General features: G+C 45.2%; 2 protein-coding genes across 9 annotated transcripts in view; one reads left to right on the top strand and one right to left on the bottom strand.

Moving 5' to 3' along the window:
- The window catches only part of VIL1 (villin 1), a 32,466-nt gene extending 16,585 nt beyond the window's left edge, over window positions 1-15,881 (top strand). The window contains exons 14-20 of the mRNA XM_032278226.1: window positions 1,489-1,668; window positions 2,023-2,168; window positions 3,594-3,738; window positions 4,235-4,423; window positions 5,790-5,858; window positions 7,838-7,978; window positions 13,433-15,881. Of these exons, the coding sequence (XP_032134117.1) occupies window positions 1,489-1,668; window positions 2,023-2,168; window positions 3,594-3,738; window positions 4,235-4,423; window positions 5,790-5,858; window positions 7,838-7,978; window positions 13,433-13,546 (984 nt within the window). The 3' untranslated portion in view covers window positions 13,547-15,881. The remainder of the gene's footprint in view (window positions 1-1,488; window positions 1,669-2,022; window positions 2,169-3,593; window positions 3,739-4,234; window positions 4,424-5,789; window positions 5,859-7,837; window positions 7,979-13,432) is intronic.
- The window catches only part of USP37 (ubiquitin specific peptidase 37), a 105,970-nt gene continuing 99,686 nt past the window's right edge, over window positions 14,467-20,750 (bottom strand). For all 8 annotated transcript variants that reach the window (XM_032278220.1, XM_032278223.1, XM_032278219.1 and 5 more), the window contains 2 exons: window positions 19,762-19,900; window positions 14,467-19,214 (listed from right to left, as the gene is read on the bottom strand). In XM_032278220.1, coding sequence (XP_032134111.1) covers window positions 19,127-19,214; window positions 19,762-19,900 — 227 coding nt within the window. In that variant the 3' untranslated portion in view covers window positions 14,467-19,126. The remainder of the gene's footprint in view (window positions 19,215-19,761; window positions 19,901-20,750) is intronic.

Raw genomic sequence — 20,750 nt, 5'->3', positions numbered from 1 at the left:
GTACAGAAACACACACACACACACACACACACACACACACACACACACACAGTGTGTGTATATATATATATGGCCAGGCACAGTGGCTCACACCTATAATCCCAGCATTTTGAGAAGCCGAGGTGGGTGGATCGCCTGAGGTCAGGAGTTCAAGACCAGTTTGACCAACATGGCAAAACCCTGTCTCTATTAAATGCAAAAATTAGCCAGGCATGGTGGCGCATGTCTGTAATCCCAGCTACTTGGGAGGCTGAGGCAGGACCCAAGAGGTGGAGGTGGCAGTGAGCTGAGATTGTGCCACTGCACTCCAGCCTGAGCAACAAGAATGAAACTCCATCGAAAGAGAGAGAGAGAGAGAGAGAGAGGGAGGGAAAGAAGGAAGGAAGGAAGGAGGAAGGAAGGAAGATGTGTAATGAGCATTCACCATCTGCAAGTACTGCCTGCCGTCTACACTCCAACTCCTTAAATACTTTACATAAAAAAAGAAGATATTTTGGCTAGATTTGCCTAAATGATGCACTGGTGCAAACTGCATTGGTGCCTTCCAACAAAATGAAATAGACATCTAATGCAACTATTTAAGCAATAATCTGCCTATTGAGCACCTGAAACACACAGTCCTTTGCAAGTCCCCAAGCAAGGAGAAGAACGGCACATTAATACAGTTTATCATCTTGTTGGCTGGAGTACAATAATCTGGGAATGCCATAGAATTTATGGGCGGGTGGGGAATTGGAGGAGACATTTGTCTTGACATTTGGGTCAGAGTTGAGGAGTTTAGCAGAGGTAAATCGACGGCATGCAATGCAGGGGCACAGCAGGGACAAGGGCCCGGGGAGAGGCTCCATGGGGAACATCAGAAGCCTGATGGAGCTGCCTGGGTGCGGTGGCTAAGGCCTGTATTCCCAGCACTTTGGGAGGCGGAGGCAGGTGGATCTCCTGCGGTCAGGAGTTTGAGACCAGCCTGGTCAACATGGTGAACCCTGAACCCCCGTCTCTACTAAAGATACAAAAATTAGCCAGGCATGGTAGCGCGCGCCTGTAGTTCCAGCTACTCAGGAGGCTGAGGCAGGAAAATTGCTTGAACCTGGGAGGCAGTGAGCCAAGATCACACCATTGCACTCCAGCCTGGGCAACAGAGCGAGATTTTGTCTAAAAAAAAGCCTGGCAAAGCTAAGCTGGAGGGTGGCAGCAGCAATGTCTGCAAAGGCAGTCTGCATCTTCGTCATGTGGGGCCTTCAAAGGCACCGCTGAGGAGCTGGGCTTTAGGCTATAAGCAATGGGGACTCACTGAATGTTTTTGAGCAGAGAATCACCATGATGCAAGCAATGTTTTAGAAAGACCTGATGACAGCGCATCAGAGGAGCTGCAGGACAGGCCGCCCCGCCCTACCCTCTCCCTCTCTGGTTCTTTGTTCCTCTTTCCCTCATCATCTTCTTTACTAAGTGACTCCTGTCTCTCTCCCTGCCTTCTCCCCTCACTTGCAGGGAGGCACCTCCCGAGGTAACAACATGGAGTCTGGACCCTCCACACGGCTGTTCCAGGTCCAGGGAACCAGAGACAACAACACCAAAGCCTTTGAGGTCCCAGCGCGGGCCAGTTCCCTCAATTCCAATGATGTCTTTGTCCTCAAGACCCAGTCCTGTTGCTACCTATGGTGTGGGAAGGTGTGTTCAGGGCCTAGAGGCCTCCCCATCCCCAAGTGGGTCCTGGGAGTCCCCCAGTTATGCAACAGACCTCGGTATTCTTACAGAGATTCTCCTTTAATCTCCGTAAGAAGAATGCACTGCCTCTTAGAGTCCCTCACCCACCCTTGAAAAGACTCTCTAGTTTTCTCTGCTATTCTCTGGAATGTTAAGGACAGAGGAGAGCATGGAATTGTCCCTGTGTGCCCTATATACACACGGTGGGTCCTGACCCAGGCGAGCCTTCTTAGACCCCGGAACTCTGTGCGGTGAATGTGGTAGGGGGGTGGAGGTAGGGGTGGCACTAGAAATTGGCCAACCCCTTTGTTTTCCCAGGGCTGTAGTGGGGACGAGCGGGAGATGGCCAAGATGGTTGCTGACACCATCTCCCGGACAGAGAAGCAAGTGGTGGTGGAAGGGCAGGAGCCAGCCAACTTCTGGATGGCCCTGGGCGGGAAGGCTCCCTATGCCAACACCAAGAGGTAACTCCCAGGTCCCCCCGCCTCCAGGTTACCAAGGTGGGGCAGCCTTCAGCATCTCCATCCCCACACCCAGAGCCCACAGCAGGCATGGACTGAGGACTCTATGTCAGGCACCGTGCCAGGCCCCCAGGACTACAAGATGAATAAAGGGTAGCCCATGCCCTTGGAGCCCCTTGGCACAGGGGCTGTGTCTGTGCTGCTCACTACAGTATGTCCAGGACCTGGTGGAGTTTTCTTTGGCAAAGGGAATTCCTGGCCATAGGAGGCAGCTCAAAGAGAGGGGCAGGGCTACAGGTTTGCCTTTCGGTAAGAAGGTGCCAGAGCCTAGCCTGCCTTTAGGTCCTGAGACAGGCCTGGGATGCTGAGGAGCACAAGCCACAAGCCCTCTTTCAAAAAGTTTTGTTTTGTTTTGTTTTTGTGACAGAGTCTAGTTCTGTTGCCCAGGCTGGAGTGCAGTGGCGCAATCTCAGCTCACTGCAGCCTCTGCCTCCCGGGTTCCAGCAATTCTCCTGCCCCAGCCTCCTGGGTAGCTGGGATTACAGGCGCCCACCACCATGCCTGGGTAATTTTTGTATTTTTTTTTTTTCTTTTTTTTAAAGACAGGGTTTCACCATGTTGGTCAGGCTGGTCTTGAACTCCCAACCTCAGGTGATCCACCTGCCTTGGCCTCCAAAGTGCTTGGATTACAGGCGTGAGCCACCATGCCCAGCCCAATTTTTGTATTTTTAGTAGAGACAGAGTTTCACCTTGTTGACCAGGCTGGTCTTGAACTCCTGACCTTAGGTAATCCACCTACCAGAGACTCCCAGAGTGCTAGGATTACAGGCATGAGTCACTGTGCCTGGTGCGATCTTGGCTTACTGCAACCTCTGTCTTCCAGGTTCAAGCAACTCTCCTGCCTCAGCCTCCCGAGTAGCTGGAATTATAGGCGTGCGCCACCACGCCCAGCTAATTTTTGTATTTTTAGTAGAGACGGGGTTTCACCCTGTTGGCAGGACGGCCTCCATCTCTTAACCTCGTGATCTGCCCACCTCAGCCTCCCAAAGTGCTGGGATTGCAGGCGTGAGCCACCTTGCCCAGCCTCAAGTGGTTTTTCTAGAGAATATCCATGATCCACTAGTCCCTAGTTCAAAAGCAAAAAGGCCTGTACTGCAGTAGCAGCAGGAGGGATGGAGGGAAGATGTCAGGAAGAACTTCCTAACAAGGCTCTGCAAAAGCCACTGGAATGCATGTCCAGAAAGCAGTGGAAATTTCTGCCTCAGAGCACTCTTGGAATGAGAGGGGACCCTTTTGTCAACCAGAAGACAGAGGATTTTGCTGGAGATGGCCTTTCCATGCCAGAGTCCCTCCCTCAGAGTTCTGTGTCCTGGATTCTCCTTTGCCACACCTTCCTTCTGCCAGTACAATCTTCTCTCCATCCTGCAGACTACAGGAAGAAAACCAGGTCATCACCCCCCGGCTCTTTGAATGTTCCAACCAGACCGGGCGCTTCCTGGCCACCGAGATCCCCGACTTCAATCAGGACGACTTGGAAGAGGATGATGTGTTCCTACTAGATGTCTGGGACCAGGTAGGACCTAGGGCCTTGGCACCCCCCTTCCCAGCCACCTCAATCTCCAGGGCCAAGAAAGAGTGGCTTTAGGGTTAGATAAGTGTCAACATTTTCTTGGCCCTCATGTAATTTCTGCCTGGAAATGGTATTATGAACACTAGGAGCATAAGAAAGGAGGTGGGGAGGAACGGACTCAGAGGGGCTGCAGGGAAGAATGAATTATCCCCCAAAGTCCTATTTATTTCACATGGCAGCAGGAGTGTTTTTGAGAATCCTGAGCTTTAGACAGTCCAGGAGTCACACATTTGCAGAATATCCAAGTACAAGTCATCTGTCCAACCTCATAATTTCCCAGATACAAATTCAAGGCCAGTTGGTGCCTGTCCTAGGTCATTTGGCTGGTAGTGGTAGAGTCAGGGTCAGGGTCAGGGCTTCACTGCTGGACAATTGAGGCAGATCCCTAGAGGCCAGGGAGGACAGGAAGGACGGTCTGACTTCCCGGGTTTCTCAATAGGTCTTCTTCTGGGTTGGGAAACATGCCAACGAGGAGGAGAAGAAGGCTGCAGCAACCACGGTGCAGGAATACCTCAAGACCCATCCCAGCGGGCGTGACCCTGAGACCCCCATCATTGTGGTGAAGCAGGGACATGAGCCCCCCACCTTCACAGGCTGGTTCCTGGCTTGGGATCCGTTCAAGTGGAGTGTGAGTGGCCTCATCCCAGCACATCCTGCTCTAGCCTTGCCTGGAGAGCAGGCTGACTCCCAAAGGCCTCTCTGTCCCTTCGGGACATGTGACCTGCTGATTTAGAAATGGGTTAGAGGAGGCTTCGAATAGAAAGTAAGGCTGCGTGGAGGCCCTTAGGCTTCCTGGTGAGGGAGAGGGAAGAAGTCTATCAAAAACCAAGGCTAATTATAGTGCCTTGTTTGCATGCTACATTTAGAGTGAAGCTGCTGGACAGTATAGGTAAGAAACGTACCAATTACTGAAAATTAAACACAGTTCAAAATTCAGTTTGTCACTAGCCACATGTGGCAGGCGGCCACCGCATTGGGCAGCACAAGTGAGAATGTTCTCATCATCACAGCCACACGGCGGACTCTCAGAGCCAGCTGAAACACGTCGGTTCTAAAGAACTGACAAACATCTTCCTGGTGCTAAATTCTAAGCAAAATAGGTCATGTGTGTGGTCCTTCCCTGAGGGATGTGTGCCAGGCTCCCCCGGTACATTTCTCAAACTGGCCCCACCCAGAAGCAGGGGTCAGATCCCCCAAAAGGAACTCCAGCAAAGGTTTTCTGTCAGAAGAAGGCCAAAGTAGAGTGAGGCCTGGCCTGGTGGCTCTGGGTGCTCTAAACTGGCATAACAGATGAGTTTAGGGAAACAGAAAGCTTAATTTCCTTAAATCTGTTTTTTTTTATTTTTAAATTTTAAATTCTGCAGTTAGATGGGCTGAATTTAAGTCTTGAGGATGGATTCAAACAATTCTCAAGGCAGCAAATCGAGATGCCAGGTTTTCTCGGGCCACTTCAGTTATCACCCTTCCCTCACCTCAAGTGTCTGGCTTCCTTCTCAGTCTCATTCATTCATTCACTCATTCATTCAGCATAAGTGTGCTCCAGGATATGGAGATGGGACTCCTCAGAGAGCCCATGGTCCCTTCACTCCTCTGTGGCAGGGCTCCCTTGTAGGATCTGGGGGGACTCCCCTGCCCACTGCCAGGAGCCCTCCATTCCCCAGAGCCTGCATAGCCTAGGCAGGGTTCTCCACACTGCCCGTGGGTGCTTGCACTGGCCCAGGCAGATGGGAAGAGATCCTCCCCATCCCCATGTCGGGCTGAACTGGGATAAATACAGCCTGCCCTGCCCTTTTCTGATCTGGCAGCCCCTCTGGTCCCAACCTCACCATCTAATCTCCTTTTTCAGGGACCCTCCTCCAGACTCAGCCTGAGTATCCTCTTTCCTTTCCCAAAGGCCGCAGACCACCCTTCTTTCCATTCCTGAAGGAAAATGGCTTCTCATCCATCCCCTCTGTTGCGACCCAGCTCTAATCTGTTATTTACTTTATATGCAGAACACAAAATCCTATGAGGACCTGAAGGAGGAGCTTGGCAACTCTAGAGACTGGAGCCAGATCACTGCTGTGAGTCCGGGCCAGGGTGGCAGGGCCCTGCTGTGGCCAGCTGGTGTCAGGCCTGTGGGAGCCAAGAATGCTGCAGAGAAGACACCAGTGCCCTGTGCTTTCCCTCCTGTTTCTCCCCACTTCTCATTCTTCTTGCTGTTTGACTCCAGTGCCTCTAGTGGTTTTGTTTCCTCAATTTCCTAGTAAAATGATTCTTTTTTTTGTTTTTTTTGAGACATAGTTTCACTCTGCCTCCCAGGCTGGAGTGCAGTGGTGTGATCTTGGCTCACTGCAACCTCCATCTCCAGGGTTCAAGTGAGTCTCATGCCTCAACCTCCCAAGTAGCTGGGATTATAGGTGCGTGCCACCACACCCAGCTAATTTTTGCATTTTTAGTAAAGATGGGGTTTCACCATGTTGGCCAGGCTGGTCTTGTTCAAGATCAAGTGATCCACCTGCCTGGGCCTCCCAAAGTGCTGGGATTACAGGCATGAGCCACCACACCCAGCCTGGTTCTCAAGTATTATCATACATGGAGTCTGGGAGATGGAGGGCAGAGAGTGAGCGGGAAGCATATTAAAATACAGATTCCAAGGCCCCGTTCCCAAAGATTCTGGTTTACAGACTGAGGGTTGGCACCTAGGAATCTGCATCTTTTAAATCTTATTTCAAAAAGGTAATTTCATGTAGTCAATGGACTACACGTTAAGAAATAGAAATCACCACCCTTGGGGTCCCTTCTCGGTGGAATAACTGCAACTCGTTTGGTCTTTCAGTGAGTCAACAGAAATGTATTTAGGCCGGGTGTGGTGGCTCACACCTGTAATTCCAGCGCTTTGGGAGGCAGAGGCAGGTGGATTACTTGAGCCTGGGAGTTTGAGACTAGTCTTGGCAATATGGGGAAACCCCATCTTTATAAAAAAAAAAACCCAGCCAGGCATGGTGTGTGCATCTGTGGTCCTAGCTACTCAAGAGGCTGAGGTAGGAGGTTGGTTTGAACCCAGGAGGCAGAGGTTGGAATGAACTGAAATTGTGCCACTGCACTCCAGCCTGGGCAACAGAGCCAGACCCTGTCTCAAACAAAACAACCCTCCTCCCCCCAAAAAAACCTGAAGAGAAATGTATTTAGCCTTTAGGCCTTGGATATGGGAATATGAAATCAAAACCTTTGTTTTAAGATGCTCACAGGCTTATAGAGGGAAGAAGACAGAGCTAACTCTGAGGAATGCGTCCAAAACTCAAGAACACGTTCACATGCACTCTGTGGTATAATCCACAGATGGTTGAAACCTACGGCACTCACGAACCCCTTCTTGGTAGACTGACAGTGCACACTTGCATGTATAGATAGGTCAAGGTTAAGTGAATTTATGGATGACAATTTCACAACAGATAAGAGAGACAGGGTCATAAATATCCAGGCTAGATCTCAAACTCTGGAGGAAGCCATGGGGAAGTTAATGAGTCATTAAAGAAAAGACCTATTTTCCACTAATGGACTTTGATCAGAACAGACCACTAAGCTCTATGTTGTGGGTTTTTTTGTTTTTGTTTTTTGAGGAGACTCTCTCTGCCCCCCAGGCCGGAGTGTAGTGGTACAATCTCAGCTCTCTGCAACTTCCACCTCCCAGGTTCAAACGATTCTCCTGCCTCAGCTAATCCCGAGTAGCTGGGATTACAAGCGCCTGCCACCATACATAGCTAATTTTTGTATTTTTAGTGGAGACGGGGTTTCACCATGTTGGCCGGGCTGGTTTTGAACTCCTGACCTCAAGTGATCCACCCACCTCAGCTCCCAAAGTGTTGGGATTACAGGTGTGAGCCACCACACCTGGCCTATGTTGTGTTCTTATGAGTGTGTGTGTGGCAGGGTGGGGTGGGATATGGGAGGCTTCTTGAAGGTGGTGCCGTAGCATCAATGTTGACTTCAGAGAGAAAGGCAGCCTGGGAGGTAGCTGTGCACCAGCTAAAGTAACCAATGGTTTCCTTTTCTTTCCTAGGAGATCACAAGCCCCAAAGTGGACGTGTTCAATGCTAACACCAACCTCAATTCTGGGCCTCTGCCCATCTTCCCCCTGGAGAAGCTAGTGAACAAGCCTGTAGAGGAGCTCCCCGAGGGTGTGGACCCCAGCAGGAAGGAGGTAGGTCAGACTCTCAAAGGAGCACAAAGAAGTCCATTTGTCGGACCACCGTAATTGATGCCCAGATTTGGCCCTGTAGGTGACTAGGTGCTGGGGATGCCCTGGTGAACAAGACAGATGAGATTCTGCCTTCATGCCAGCTTACCTCCCAGGAGGAGAGAGACCAGAGAAGCCTGGTTCCACTATGATTTAATTTCAGGGTTAAGTGCCAGAAAGGTGAAGTATAGGAGCTGTGAAGGGTATTACAAACAAGGCTGGGTGTGGTGGCTCATGCCTGTAATCCCAGCACTTTGGGAGGCCGAGGCAGGTGGATCACCTGAGGTCAGGAGTTCAAGGCCAGACTGACCAATATGGTGAAACCCCATCTCTACTAGAAACACAAAAATTAGCCAGGCTTGGTGGCACATGCCTATAATCCCAGCTACTCGGGAGACTGAGACACAAGAATTTCTTGAACCCAGGAGGCGGAGGTTGCAGTGAGCCGAAATCATGCCACTACACTCCACCCTGGGTGACTGAGTAAGACTGTCTCAAAAAAAAAAAAAAAAAAAAAAGTATTACAAGCAGGAGCCTGATGTAGTCAGATTTCCTTCTGAAAGGTGAATAGGAATTATTGAGGCAATGTAAGTTATTTCTGGACAGGGACATGAAGGGACAGCTAACATGAAGCCCAAAGGCAGGGAATAAACATGGGGGCAAAATTGCAAGATGGCCAGAGTGGCTGCAGTGTGCAGAGCCAGGGAGGGAGGCAGGGCTGAACTGGCAGTGCCTTCCACCCCAAGTTAAGGATCATATCATGTATCCTGACAGTGAAGGGGAATCATAATGGTTGAAGTAGCAGAGTGACAGATTTACATTAAAAAAAAAAAAAATTACTTGTCTGGGTGTGGTGGCTCAGGCCTGTAATCCCAGCACTTTGAGAGGCTGAGGTGGGCGGATCACCTGAGGTCAGGAGTTCAAGACCAGCCTGGCCAACATGGTGAAACCGTGTCTCTACTAAAATTATAAAAATAGCTGTGCGTGGTGGCACGTGCTTGTAATCCCAGCTACTGGGGAGGCTGAGGCAGGAGAATCACTTGAACCCGGGAGGTGGAGGTTGCAATGAGCCGAGATCGCGCCATTGTACTACAGCCTGGGTGACAAGAGTAAAACACCATCTCAAAATTAAACATTATAGCTGCTCATTCAACAGTAGTCTGGTAGGTGGCAAGAGCAGCCATAGGAACACCAGTTAGAGATAGCATAGCTGTTCTTGGGCCGACCGGTAGGTATAGGTCATGGTGGAGGAGGTGGAGAGAAACATTTAGGAGGTAAAATCAACGATATTTGGTAATTACTGGATAAAGAGTGTGAGAGGACAGAAAATAGCATCATTCTCCAAGACAGAAAACAGGATCAGGCTGAGCTCAGGAGAAGACAATCATGAGTTTAGTGGTAGCTACGTCCTTTGAGGTTTAGATACACGTTCAGTGGACAGGCAATTCAGAGGAACACCATGGCAGGGATATAAACTTAAGACTCATCAGCAAAAAAAAAAAAAAAAAAAAAAAAAAGGACTCATCAGCACATGGTCCATCTGGTAACTGTGGTTAGCACAGCAAGAACTTGTTCAAAATACTTTCAATGTGTGGGGAATGGAGGTTGGGGCTGGACACGTTTTTTTTTTTGAGATAGGGTCTTGCCCTGTTGCCCAGGCCAGAGTGCAGTTGCAATCATGGCTTGCTGCAGTCTCAACTTCCTGGGCCCAGTCTCCCAAAGTGTTGGAATTTCAGATGTGAGCCACTGCACCCAGCCTAAGAACACATTTCTAATATTCATTCCCACTTCATGAAGATCCAAAATAGACTGCCAATCTAGCTTAGGGGTATTGAGTGGAGATTATACTCTGTATGATAAGTCACAAGTAGTCTTACAAATGAATCAAGGGATTCTGTAAGACTACAGAAGAGAGACACCTAGTGTCTCTCTCAGAACGTGAAAGTCTGCTAAGGGTTTTGGCTCAATATTTGTGTAAGTGTTTTGTTCCCAGAGAATTTCAATCCTGCCTTTTACTTTAGAGAGCACATGCCTATGTTCTCTCCTGGATTCTCCCATCTGTGAAGTTGCTAGGAGGGTAGGAGGCACATGTGTCTTCACTGCAACAGTGGGATGATGATCCCAGTACAATGATGAGCTAAGCCCAGCAGTGGTATGTAGTATTCAACAAATGAAAACTGTTATTATTGCCTGTTCTACACCTGAGAAAACTGAGGTCCAGAGAGATGAAGTGACTTGCCTAACGTTACCAGTTAGTTGCAAAGCCAAAGCAAGAACCAGGCCTTCGGAGTCCCACTGTTACCATCATGCTATGCAGAACAAAGGAGGTATTTCTTTTTTTTTTGAGACGGAGTCTCATTCTGTCACCTAGGCTGGAGTGCAGTGGCATGATCTTGGCTCACCGCAAACTCCACCTCCTGATTCAAGCAAGTCTCCTGTCTCAACCTCCCAAGTAGCCGAGATTACATGCCTGGCTAATTTTTTTTTTTTTGTATTTTCAGTAGAGACAAGGTTTCACCAGATTGGTCAGGCTGGTCTCAAACTCCTGACCTCAGTGATCCACCCGCCTCCACCTCCCAAAGTGCTGGGATTACAGGTGTGAACCACCGTGCCTGGACTATGGCTGATTTTTTAATCATGGAGGTAGTGTATATTCTTGTGGGAGAGCTGAGTTTAGTGTCACATGGGGAGTCTAGGAGAGGTTTTCAGACCTCTCTAGCTGCTCCAATCTTGCAAGGTGAACCAGTGACAACAGTGGGGTGGTAGTTCTTGCTGCAGGCAAAGCAAGATGGTAATCGAAGTATTTGCGCACTGATGAGTAAACAACAGGGAGGCGGATGTGGGCATGGGTGTGGCTGGTAATCAGCTGGCAGGACTGCAGGGTTCAAGAACAGGACCAGTGAAAAGACACAAGTCCACTAGGATGGGTAGTCCCTGCTATCTAGCCTGAGGGGTCAGAGTCCTGTAGTCTTGACAAAGCTGAAGAGCCAGCCTGGCTGGACCAGAGAGAGTACAGACCTAGAACATAGCAGCCACAGCTGTGAGGAAACTGAGGGGAGGGTGCTACACACAGATTTGGGGTATGGTGCTGGGTGCGGTGGCTCACGCCTATAACCCCAGCACTTTGGGAGGCTGAGGTGGGTGGATCATGAGGTCAAGAGATCAAGACCATCCCGGTCAACAAGGTGAAACCCCGTCTCTACTAAAAATACAAAAATTAGCTGGGCATGGTGGTGCGCGCCTGTAGTCCCAGCTACTCGGGAGGCTGAGGCAGGAGAATTGCTTGAACCCAGGAGGCGGAGGTTGAGGTGAGCCAAGATCGTGCCATTGCACTCCAGTCTGGATAACAACAGCAAAACTCCGTCTCAAAAAAAAAAAAAAAAAAAAAGAAAAGAAAGAAAAAAAGATTTGGGGTATGGCAGCTCTTCCCCATCCACTGATGTCCAAATCATTCAAATTTACTCTCTCCTTCCAAAACCAACCCCTCGCTGAATGCGGTGGCTCATGACTTATCCCAGCACTTTGGGAGGCCAAAGCAGGCAGATTGCTTTGCTTGAGCCCAGGAGTTTGAGACCAGCCTGGGAAACAAAGTGAGACACTGTCTACAAAAAAATACAAAAATTAGCTGCGTCTGGTGGCGTGTGTCTGTAGTCCCAGCTACCCAGGAGGCTGAGCTGGGAAGACTGCTTGAGCCCAGGAGACTGGGGCTGCAGGTGACCTGTGATCATGTCACCACACTCCAGCCTGGGTGACAGAGAGGGACCCTGTCTCAAAACCCCCCCAAAACAAAATGAACCCCCAAACCAAAACCAGGCATTCTACTGCCCTGCCTCGGGGAGTGAGGAAGGCTTCCAGGAATCTTAAGGAGAGAATGCCCAGGGTGAGAGGCAAATCTAATGACAGGTTAGAGAACTGGAGCATCAGACCCCCCTGAGCTTGAAATCCATCTATAGGTGTCTACTAAGAAGCTGTTCAATTCAGGGCTCTCTGAGGGAGTCAATAAAATATTCCCTAGGCCAACATCATCTTAGCAGAGCAGCTGAAGTATTAAAGGAAACCCTCAGGTCTCACCTCTACCGTCTAACTCTTGGTGCTTGGGGGAGCAGAGATGAAGGCTGGGAGATGCTGTTTTATAGCAACTTTAATGTGGGACTCTTAATTGAATGTGACTTGAGGGTATTTAGCTTGCCTTAAACAGCATCATTATCCTATCATCTTAGTGCTGGGAACAAAGTTCATTTCAGTGAATTTCTTCATCTTATGGCTGAAGACCACCAAGGCTTAGAAAGGTAGTGACTCCCAGTTGTGATTTCCAAGCCAAGAGTAAAAAGGTAAAACTGCTATCTAATCTTCTGGATCACTCACAGGATGAGAGAAGCTGGTACAAGTTGTTTATCCAAATATTTTTTCTGCTCAAATAGCTAGGCAACATTTAGTTTGGAATTTGTCCTTTGGCCTTCCTGGTGTCTTCTCTTGGACTCCTTCCCCCAACCTCAGTTGTACCTTCTGCTGCTACCCTCCCACTCTCTAAGCAAAACCTGCTCCTACAAAATAATCTGACACATTCACAGAAGAATATAAAAAACTGATGAGGTTTAACAAGTTGCTTTTTTTTTTTTTTTTTGGCAGAGTCTCACTCTGTTGCCCAGGCTGGAGTACCGTGGTGTGATCTTGGGAGGCGGAGGTTGTAGTGAGCTGAGATTGTGCACCACTGCACTCCAGCCCGGGGAATAGAGCGAGACTCTGTCTGAAAAAAGAAAGAAAGAAACGTTTCCCATTTAATAGACAGGAAAACTAAGGCTTAGAAAGAGTCCTAATTCTTATTTGGGCCAATGTGAACTTGACCCTAGTAGAAAAAAACTCAATCTACCACACTGCTATCTTTTTATTGTTAAAAATTCAGAGATCAGGCTGGGCGTGGTGGTTCATGCCGGTAATCCCAGTACTTTGGGAGGCCAAGGTGGGTGGATCACTTGAGGACAGAAGTTCAAGACCAGCCTGGCCAACATGGTAAAACCCCATCTCTACTAAAAATACAAAAACTAGCCGGGCATGGTGGCACGTGCGTGTAATCCCAGCTACTTGGCCTCCAGGCTGAGACAGGAGAATCTCTTGAAACTGGGAGGTGGAGGTTGCAGTGAGCTGAGTTTGTGCCACTGCACACCAGCCTGGGCAACAGAGCAACACATGGTCTCAAAAAAAAAAAAAAAAATTCAGGATCAAACCTCTGGAACACCAAAATACTATAGCTGCCTCCTCTGCATCCCTTTCCTGGCTCTCCTGACATTGTTTGTTTTTACTCTGCATTTATTTGATTATATGCCACATCTGTATGACTCATCAGAGCAAACGGGGCCTGGGAGTCAGGGAGGAGGGAAGGATCGTGACCTTTGCCCTCTGGGCCCTCTCCTCTTCTAGGAACACCTGTCCATTGAAGATTTCACTCAGGCTTTTGGGATGACTCCAACTGCCTTCTCTGCTCTGCCTCGATGGAAGCAACAAAACCTTAAGAAAGAAAAAGGACTATTTTGAGAAGAGTGGCTGTGGTTGTAAAGCAGCACCCTACCGTAATTGTGGGGTTTTATCACCGGTATTAGTCCTACACCAATTGAAGTGAAATTTTACAGTTGTGCCTATGAGCACAAACTTCTATGGGCAAATGCCACTTTTGTTTAGTAATTTACCTATTCCTTCAGAAACATGATATCCCAAAAGGAGCCTGTGGTCCTCATTTCAACTTCTAGGAAGGTCACTAGATTGTTTCTATCCTGAGGTGTTGCATCATTTTTAGTACTCCTACTCTAGAGCTTTCTCTTCTTAGAAGAGCAGGGAAACACTCCATGTAACATTAGAGTTCTGAGACACTACCTAGCTTGTCCTCTATCATGACTCATTTTTATCTACGGAAGGTAAGCTGAAGCATTTTGCAGGTTTACAACGTCCCCAGAGTAACAGCTTTTCCTTTTCACATATACTTTCCTTACTGCCTTATTCAGTGGGTAAGTTAGAGGGTTGAAGGAGAGTTGAATGGGCCACAAGACTGCCCTCTTAGGAAGTTTCACAAATGCCAAACAGTACCCAGTGAGAGTAGCACATCCACTGGGGCTAAGCTTGAGACCTAAAGGCAAGTATAAAATGCAAATGCTTTTCACTCCTTCTCCCAACCCTTAATAATAAGGCAAAGGAAAAGCCTAGTGAAGGTTGATACTAGGTTTACAAACTTACCCAGAAGCCTGTGCAAAGCTTCACAGACTCCTCAGATGAAAATAACAGGAATCAATGGTGACTATGGCCGAACACTGGTTTGCCATTCTGTTCCCTTTAAGAAGTAACAGTGCTGCAAGGAATTCCAAGTCAGAAAGCCAACAGAAGGCGATTTCCACAACTTTGAATGGGTTGTTATGAGTATCGGCAAGAATGTGTCCTTTTCAGAAATAACAGTCCAATCAACAGAAGGTTAATAAAGGCTTTAATTTCGTACACACAAAAAAACTCTATGCATAATTTAAAAAGGAAACAAAAACAAGGAAAAACCGTAAAGGATACAGAGGAACAGTTCTGCTAAAACACAGATAAAAGTGCCGCTCCATACAAAACATAAAGAATCAGAATCAAAAGTCACTCTGAACATAAAGAAAAAAATCACCTCACAAATAATGTGGCCACAGCTGCCAGAAAGCCTGGTAGTGGCTCAATTAGGCAAAGTGTAGGAATCTCATTGTTTTTCTCTCTTTAAGTATAAAGAAACAGCATTGACAATAGGCCAGAGAAGTTAGGGAGGGAGGGAAAAGCTCAGAGGGAGGGAAACCTGGGGACAAGAGGTGTGCACATTCACATGTGGTCTCACTCTTCACACAGGCCCACTATTTTTGAAACAGACCAGTTTAGTTGACTGCTCTTCTTTGTTCTGGCATCTGACCAGGCAAACCTGTATCCTGGTCCAGACCCTCACCCACTCTATTCTTATGCCAATAGATATATCTATACTTTGAACCTCTGTACTTTTAAGAAAAGTCCAATGTTACAAAATCAAATGCTTACATTCAGACTGGCACACTTTTTAATAAAAACTCTATACACCTCAGACTTATAGCACACATGGAAACAACTTACTAATTGTATATAAGTATGATACAATGAATGAGACTGCCTCAAGTCTAGTAATCAAAGCATGCCATAAGGTGAATGATTGTGGTGAAACACAGCAAAATAATTGTCACAAAACTCTCAAGGCCTAACAAACTAGAGTTTTCCAATAAAATAAAATTTTTCAGATGTTAATAAGACATATCAGTAGAGACAAAATTAGAATTTTGAAGTAATGCAAGAGAAAAGACTTTAGAGGGCAGAAGTCTATTTAATTTAGTATATACTTGTAAGAGTGCATTACCCAGTATAAAGCAAAATGGGGAGGAAAAAGACATCTATCCATTTTATTGGAACAACTTTATGTGCCTTGCATCTGGTGTTGGGTTGTTGATTTTCCCAAAAAATCTCCTATACATACAAAAATCCACATGTACTTGGAGATCCAGCTCTGTTTCCCCCATTTAAAACAAAAGACCACCTGGGGGGGGGGTCAATTAAGTTAAAAATGTCCCCCCGCACCCCCAAAATGGGAGAGTATCCACTACAGTCATTTCAGAGGGCAAAGAAGGATAATATTTTTATTTGCTTTAATATAACCTCTTTTTAGTAGCTCACAAGTGAGTTTACAGACTACTTTTTTCTCTTTAGGTGTTTGCAGATAATTTTCATTATACAACTATATCTGTAGCTGTACACGTGTACAGTTAAATAACAGTAACTATACACGATGTGGAAAAATAAATTCATGGATTATTTTGCTGAGGTTTTAAATTTTAAAGCCTCTGTTTCAGAATTTTACACTTGATCAAGGAGAAAACAAATGTGTGGTCTAACATTTGCTTTCTGTAGTTAACTGACTGATCTGTAAGTACCACTGCATTATGTCTTAAAATGTAAACACATTTACATTTGTTATATTTGTTATTGAGCCTTTTAAGTTAGGCCCAGAATGAACAGGCCACAGCAAGTAAACAAAACTTTTGGAATCAAAGTATTAATAGAAGATCAATTCATGGATGTGCTTATTATATCCTGCTGAGACAAAACTCATGAGTGTGCACACACATATGGTATATCCCTATGAAACAGACTAATCTTCTCATAGGCCTAAATTATAGTCATGGCTATTAAAGAAATTAACAGCATCCAGCCACGTGCAACTTTCCAACCTTCAGTAATATTAGGGGATTAAAATCAAATATGAAATTCAGTTTATTTTTCCTTTAAAATTCCAACAAAGATCAAAAGATTGTATCTAGAACTAACTGCTATCAAGTTCCAATTCAATGTCATTTAAAGTAATATAACCACACATTTGGTATTCTCAATAGGAAGGTGAATTAGGTATTGTGCAAACTGCCTGCAACGGAAGCACTCAGTCCTTATCTAACTTGTCCCTTCCTGGCCCCAACATGCTAACTGCCCCATCCTCCAATAATGGGCAAACTGATCACACTGTGCAAAAAAATAATATATTATCTATTTATAATTTTAAAATATATACAGCCAGCTCAAAAAAAACAACAAACCCCATCAACATAGTCCAGCTGAAATCTCCACTGGTGGTCAAAGAAGTAAACTAAAGGAGTAAAAAAAGGAGAAGGGCTACAAGAATGGACAGAATCAAGTAAAATTTGAGTCCCAAACATGCAAGTACATGAGCAGTGAGATAACTCACATACTCCAATAACCTATTTTCAACAACTCCTGCCCAAGACATGAAGATCAAATCAGGTTTCTGAGGTAAGTGGATTTCTAAACCATACACACATGAAAGCTATGAAAGCAATTCAAATGAGGCTGCTTCATGAGGCAATCTAGACTTACAGCATATTTCTATTTTTCTCCATGTTTTAATGCAGCCCTTACTTTAAATCTTTCCCAATAATTTTTAACAGTGCCTCTCAAATGCAAAGACAGGTAAGAGAATTAGTAACAAGCCAAAGAATTTTATCACCACTTCACTCATTTATGAGAAAACCAGTTATTTTCAAGCAAAAGCAAAGCAAACCAAACCAAAAGAGGCTCCTGGTAGAAATGAAAAAATTTTAAAGCTAGTTTTAAAACAAATATTTTCCTCTGCTCTAAACACCTCGGGCATTTTCTACCACTCTACCATTTTGGAACATTCATCACAATAATGTATATAGGTAGATGGTAGGAGACAAAGCATTTATCAGTAGTTAAGCAAAACTGCTGAGGCCATTTATAATTCAAAGAATAAAAATTTAGAATAGGTTACTATGTGAGAATATATCCAAGTTTCAAGAGTAGGGCTGGAGCTCTCTTAAGACAATCTTTCAGAATAGATGGTGCACCTTCTGTGATGGTGGTGGTTTTTTTTTGTTGTTGTTGTTAAATGGAGTCTCACTCTGCCACCCAGGCTGGAGTGCAATGGTGCGATATCGGCTCACTTCAACTTCTTCCTCCTGGGTTCAAGCAATTCTCTCATGTGATGGTGGGTTTTTAAATGCTTTTTTCCTTCTGAAAAGCCGATGTGGTTTTGTCCCTAACTCTGGGAACTAAAGAATAATCCCCTTGTTTATAACAAAAGAAAAAACATGAAAGTAAACAATGAAGGTTTCATTTTGCTATGCTTAACTCTGCGATCCTAATGATATCTGGGCTTATAAAATTATCTTATGGACAGAATTCCATCCTTAAAATAATTCTTTATATAGTTTCATAAGCTGCTTAACCAAGCTGGTTATGTCAGCTAAGTGACTAGCATAGCACTTAATGTTGCCGCTCTACTTTGCCTCAACTTGAGCACCTAAAAAGTAGATAAATAAATTATGCACCTTTTGTTATTTGTTAGTTCTTGGGATTACCTAAGCCAATCACATTTTAATTGCGACCCTATTTTAAGGGCAAAGCCAGACAGTAAATGGTTAAATGATCAAGGTTTTCCTATAGCTCAAGTACTTAATTTCACACTTGCAATAGGATTTTTAGCTTCAGTGGTCCAGAATTTTAGTTTACCAGAGGAACACTCTTCTTATCCTCCTTATGTCTGAGAGAGAGAGATGCTAGCATTCTTCCTTATACCTAAGTATTCCTGCTGGGGCATCCCAATTGGAGAAATATTATCTTTCCACCTGTTTAAAGTTTTGGTTGCAATCCATTAGGGTAATGCTGCTCGATGGAAGGATGACAAAAAATAAAAAAGAGTCTATCTTCACCACCATAATAATGATGATATATGATGAACATACTGTGTGAAGAAATTTCCTTAGAGAAAACACAAAGTATACAAGGAGTATCAAATGTGGGACTATAACACATTCCAAAGCACCAACAATCCATTTCTTGGGACTGCATGTAAACAGCAAAGACATCACAAATTCATGAAATTCGCAAACAACAATGACAACAATAAAAAACAGCTCCTCAAGTCAGGTGACAGCAATGCCCCTCTCTTGCAAAGAGAACAAACTTGTCATTAGTGTAACATGAAGAACTAGCTTTCCAGTGAACTTTACTAATAAGCAAACACACACAAAAGGTTATAGACTTGAGTGAAACTACTCAAGGAACATAAAAGCTAAAAGCCAACTGATAAGCATACCTTTACACATTTCTCAGGTGAATGGACTCTCTGATACCTCCATTTCTTCTCCAAACTGCTGTGCTATTAATTTTGAACAGGCATATTCTGGTGGCTCATCCTAACTCTTTAAGGCTCCATTCATCCTGTGTGTGTGTGTGTGTGTGTGTGTGCGTGCGTGCGTGTGTGTACACACACAGACATATATATTTACAACATGTGCTCCTAAGACAAAAGGAAGTGCCACTCTTATAGGAGAAAAAGGATAATCAGCTACAGATGTGAGACCAAAGTTTCCATAAAATAGCATGGAGCATTCTTTGTAACTCCAATTTTTGTCTTTTGGTTTGGCCCTGAGCTGTTTGTTGCTCCCGCATCAAGTAGAATTCCAAATTCTCCTTCAGCAGAGGAAAGGTGAGGTGGGCAGCATTAAGAAAAAATATGCAGTGCACACTGACAACCCAGAAGTTTGTTCCTCACAAGGCCTGACGGGTAGTCTTCCCCACTTCCATGCTAAGTGTCTGAGAGTTCTTTTCTGTTTCCAGCAGCTCATCAAAGATCTCCCTTAAAATAAAATAAGCAAAAAATAAAACAGGAAATTTAGTAAGCAGAACCAAAGAACAGGCAGGAGAAAAAATAAAACTGATACAGATAAAGCCTTTATATTCCACTTCATGCCTGTATTTTATTAAATAAGCGGCTCACTCATTTCATCTTAACCCTTTGAATGCTCATTTTTGAGAAGAGAGGGGAACTGACAACAGCTGGCTTTAATGAACATGCTATGTAATTCCCATCCATATAAATCAGATTTTCTAGCTGATAAAACTGGATGACTGAAAAGACTTATGATAGGACATCTTCTATCATAAAACAAACTGTCTTAACTTCCATACCTAGATACTACTGTGTAATGAGCAATTAAGGCTGAGTTATGAAAGAAAATATTCTAGACTTTCAAGGAAATATCAAGAGATGGACCCTAACCAAAGATAACAAAAACCAAAAATTGTCAACCGTCAACTGATGGGAAGATTTTATCCTCAAAGGAAAAAAAAAAGAGTTCAGGTGATTTTTAACTCATTATTTCAAATCTGACAAAGTTTCTTACTTGTGCATATAAAAGAAGATGTAACCACTCCGATCTCGATCACTCTGCACAGCAGCCTCTTGGATTTTTGATACCTCCAGGTCATTGTAAGTAAACCACGCTTGCTTCTTAATGTCATACACATCACTAATGTAATGACCTGAAACAAATAACATCTTAAATCGAGGCTTTTAAAAACACACTGAATTAAAAAAATTTTTTTTGAGAACTAGTCTCACTCTGTTGCCCAGGCTGGAGTGCAGTGGCACAATTTGGCTGACTGCAACCTCTGCCTCCCAGATTCAAGCGATTCTCCTGCCTCAGCCTCCTGAGTAGCTGGGATTACAGGCACATGCCACCATGCCCGGCTAATTTTTTTTGTATTTTTAGTAGAGATGGGGTTTCACCATGTTAGCCAGGATGGTCTTGATCTCTTGATCTTGTGATTCGTCCACCTTGGCCTCCCAAAGTGCTAGGATTACAGGCATGAGCAACTGCACCTGGCCTAAAAACACACTGAATTTATCTCAGGTATAGGAATTTTGAGAAATAGAAAAAAAGCTACCGTATCCATCTTATCCTCAACACTGTGTCTAAAACCCACTGAGAAAACACATACAGGCCAGGAACAGTGGCTCACTCCTGTAATCCCAGCACTTTGGGAGGCCAAGGCAGGAGGACTGCTTGAGGCCAGGAATTTGAGACCAGCCTGGACAACAAAGCAAGAACCTATCCATACAAAAAAAAAATTAAAAATTAGCCAGGTGTCATGGCATCCACCTGTAGTCTCAGCTACTCAGCATGCTGAGGTAGGAGGATCTCTTGAGATCCTAAGCCCAGCAGTTCAATGCTGCAATGAGCTAACAATGGTGCCACTGCACTCCAGCCTGGTGACAGAGTGAGACTCTGTCTCTTGAAAAACAAAAAAAGAAAAAAATATATATATGTAAGTACATAGAGAATTAAGGAAGCATATACTACACTGGGACACTGTTTTTGATAAAGGTATT

Source organism: Sapajus apella, unplaced genomic scaffold, assembly GCF_009761245.1.
Source record: "Sapajus apella isolate SASKATOON/1434 unplaced genomic scaffold, GSC_monkey_1.0 scaffold10, whole genome shotgun sequence".
In the NCBI taxonomy this organism is placed as follows: domain Eukaryota; kingdom Metazoa; phylum Chordata; class Mammalia; order Primates; family Cebidae; genus Sapajus; species Sapajus apella.
This window is presented reverse-complemented; position numbering and strand designations above follow the sequence as displayed.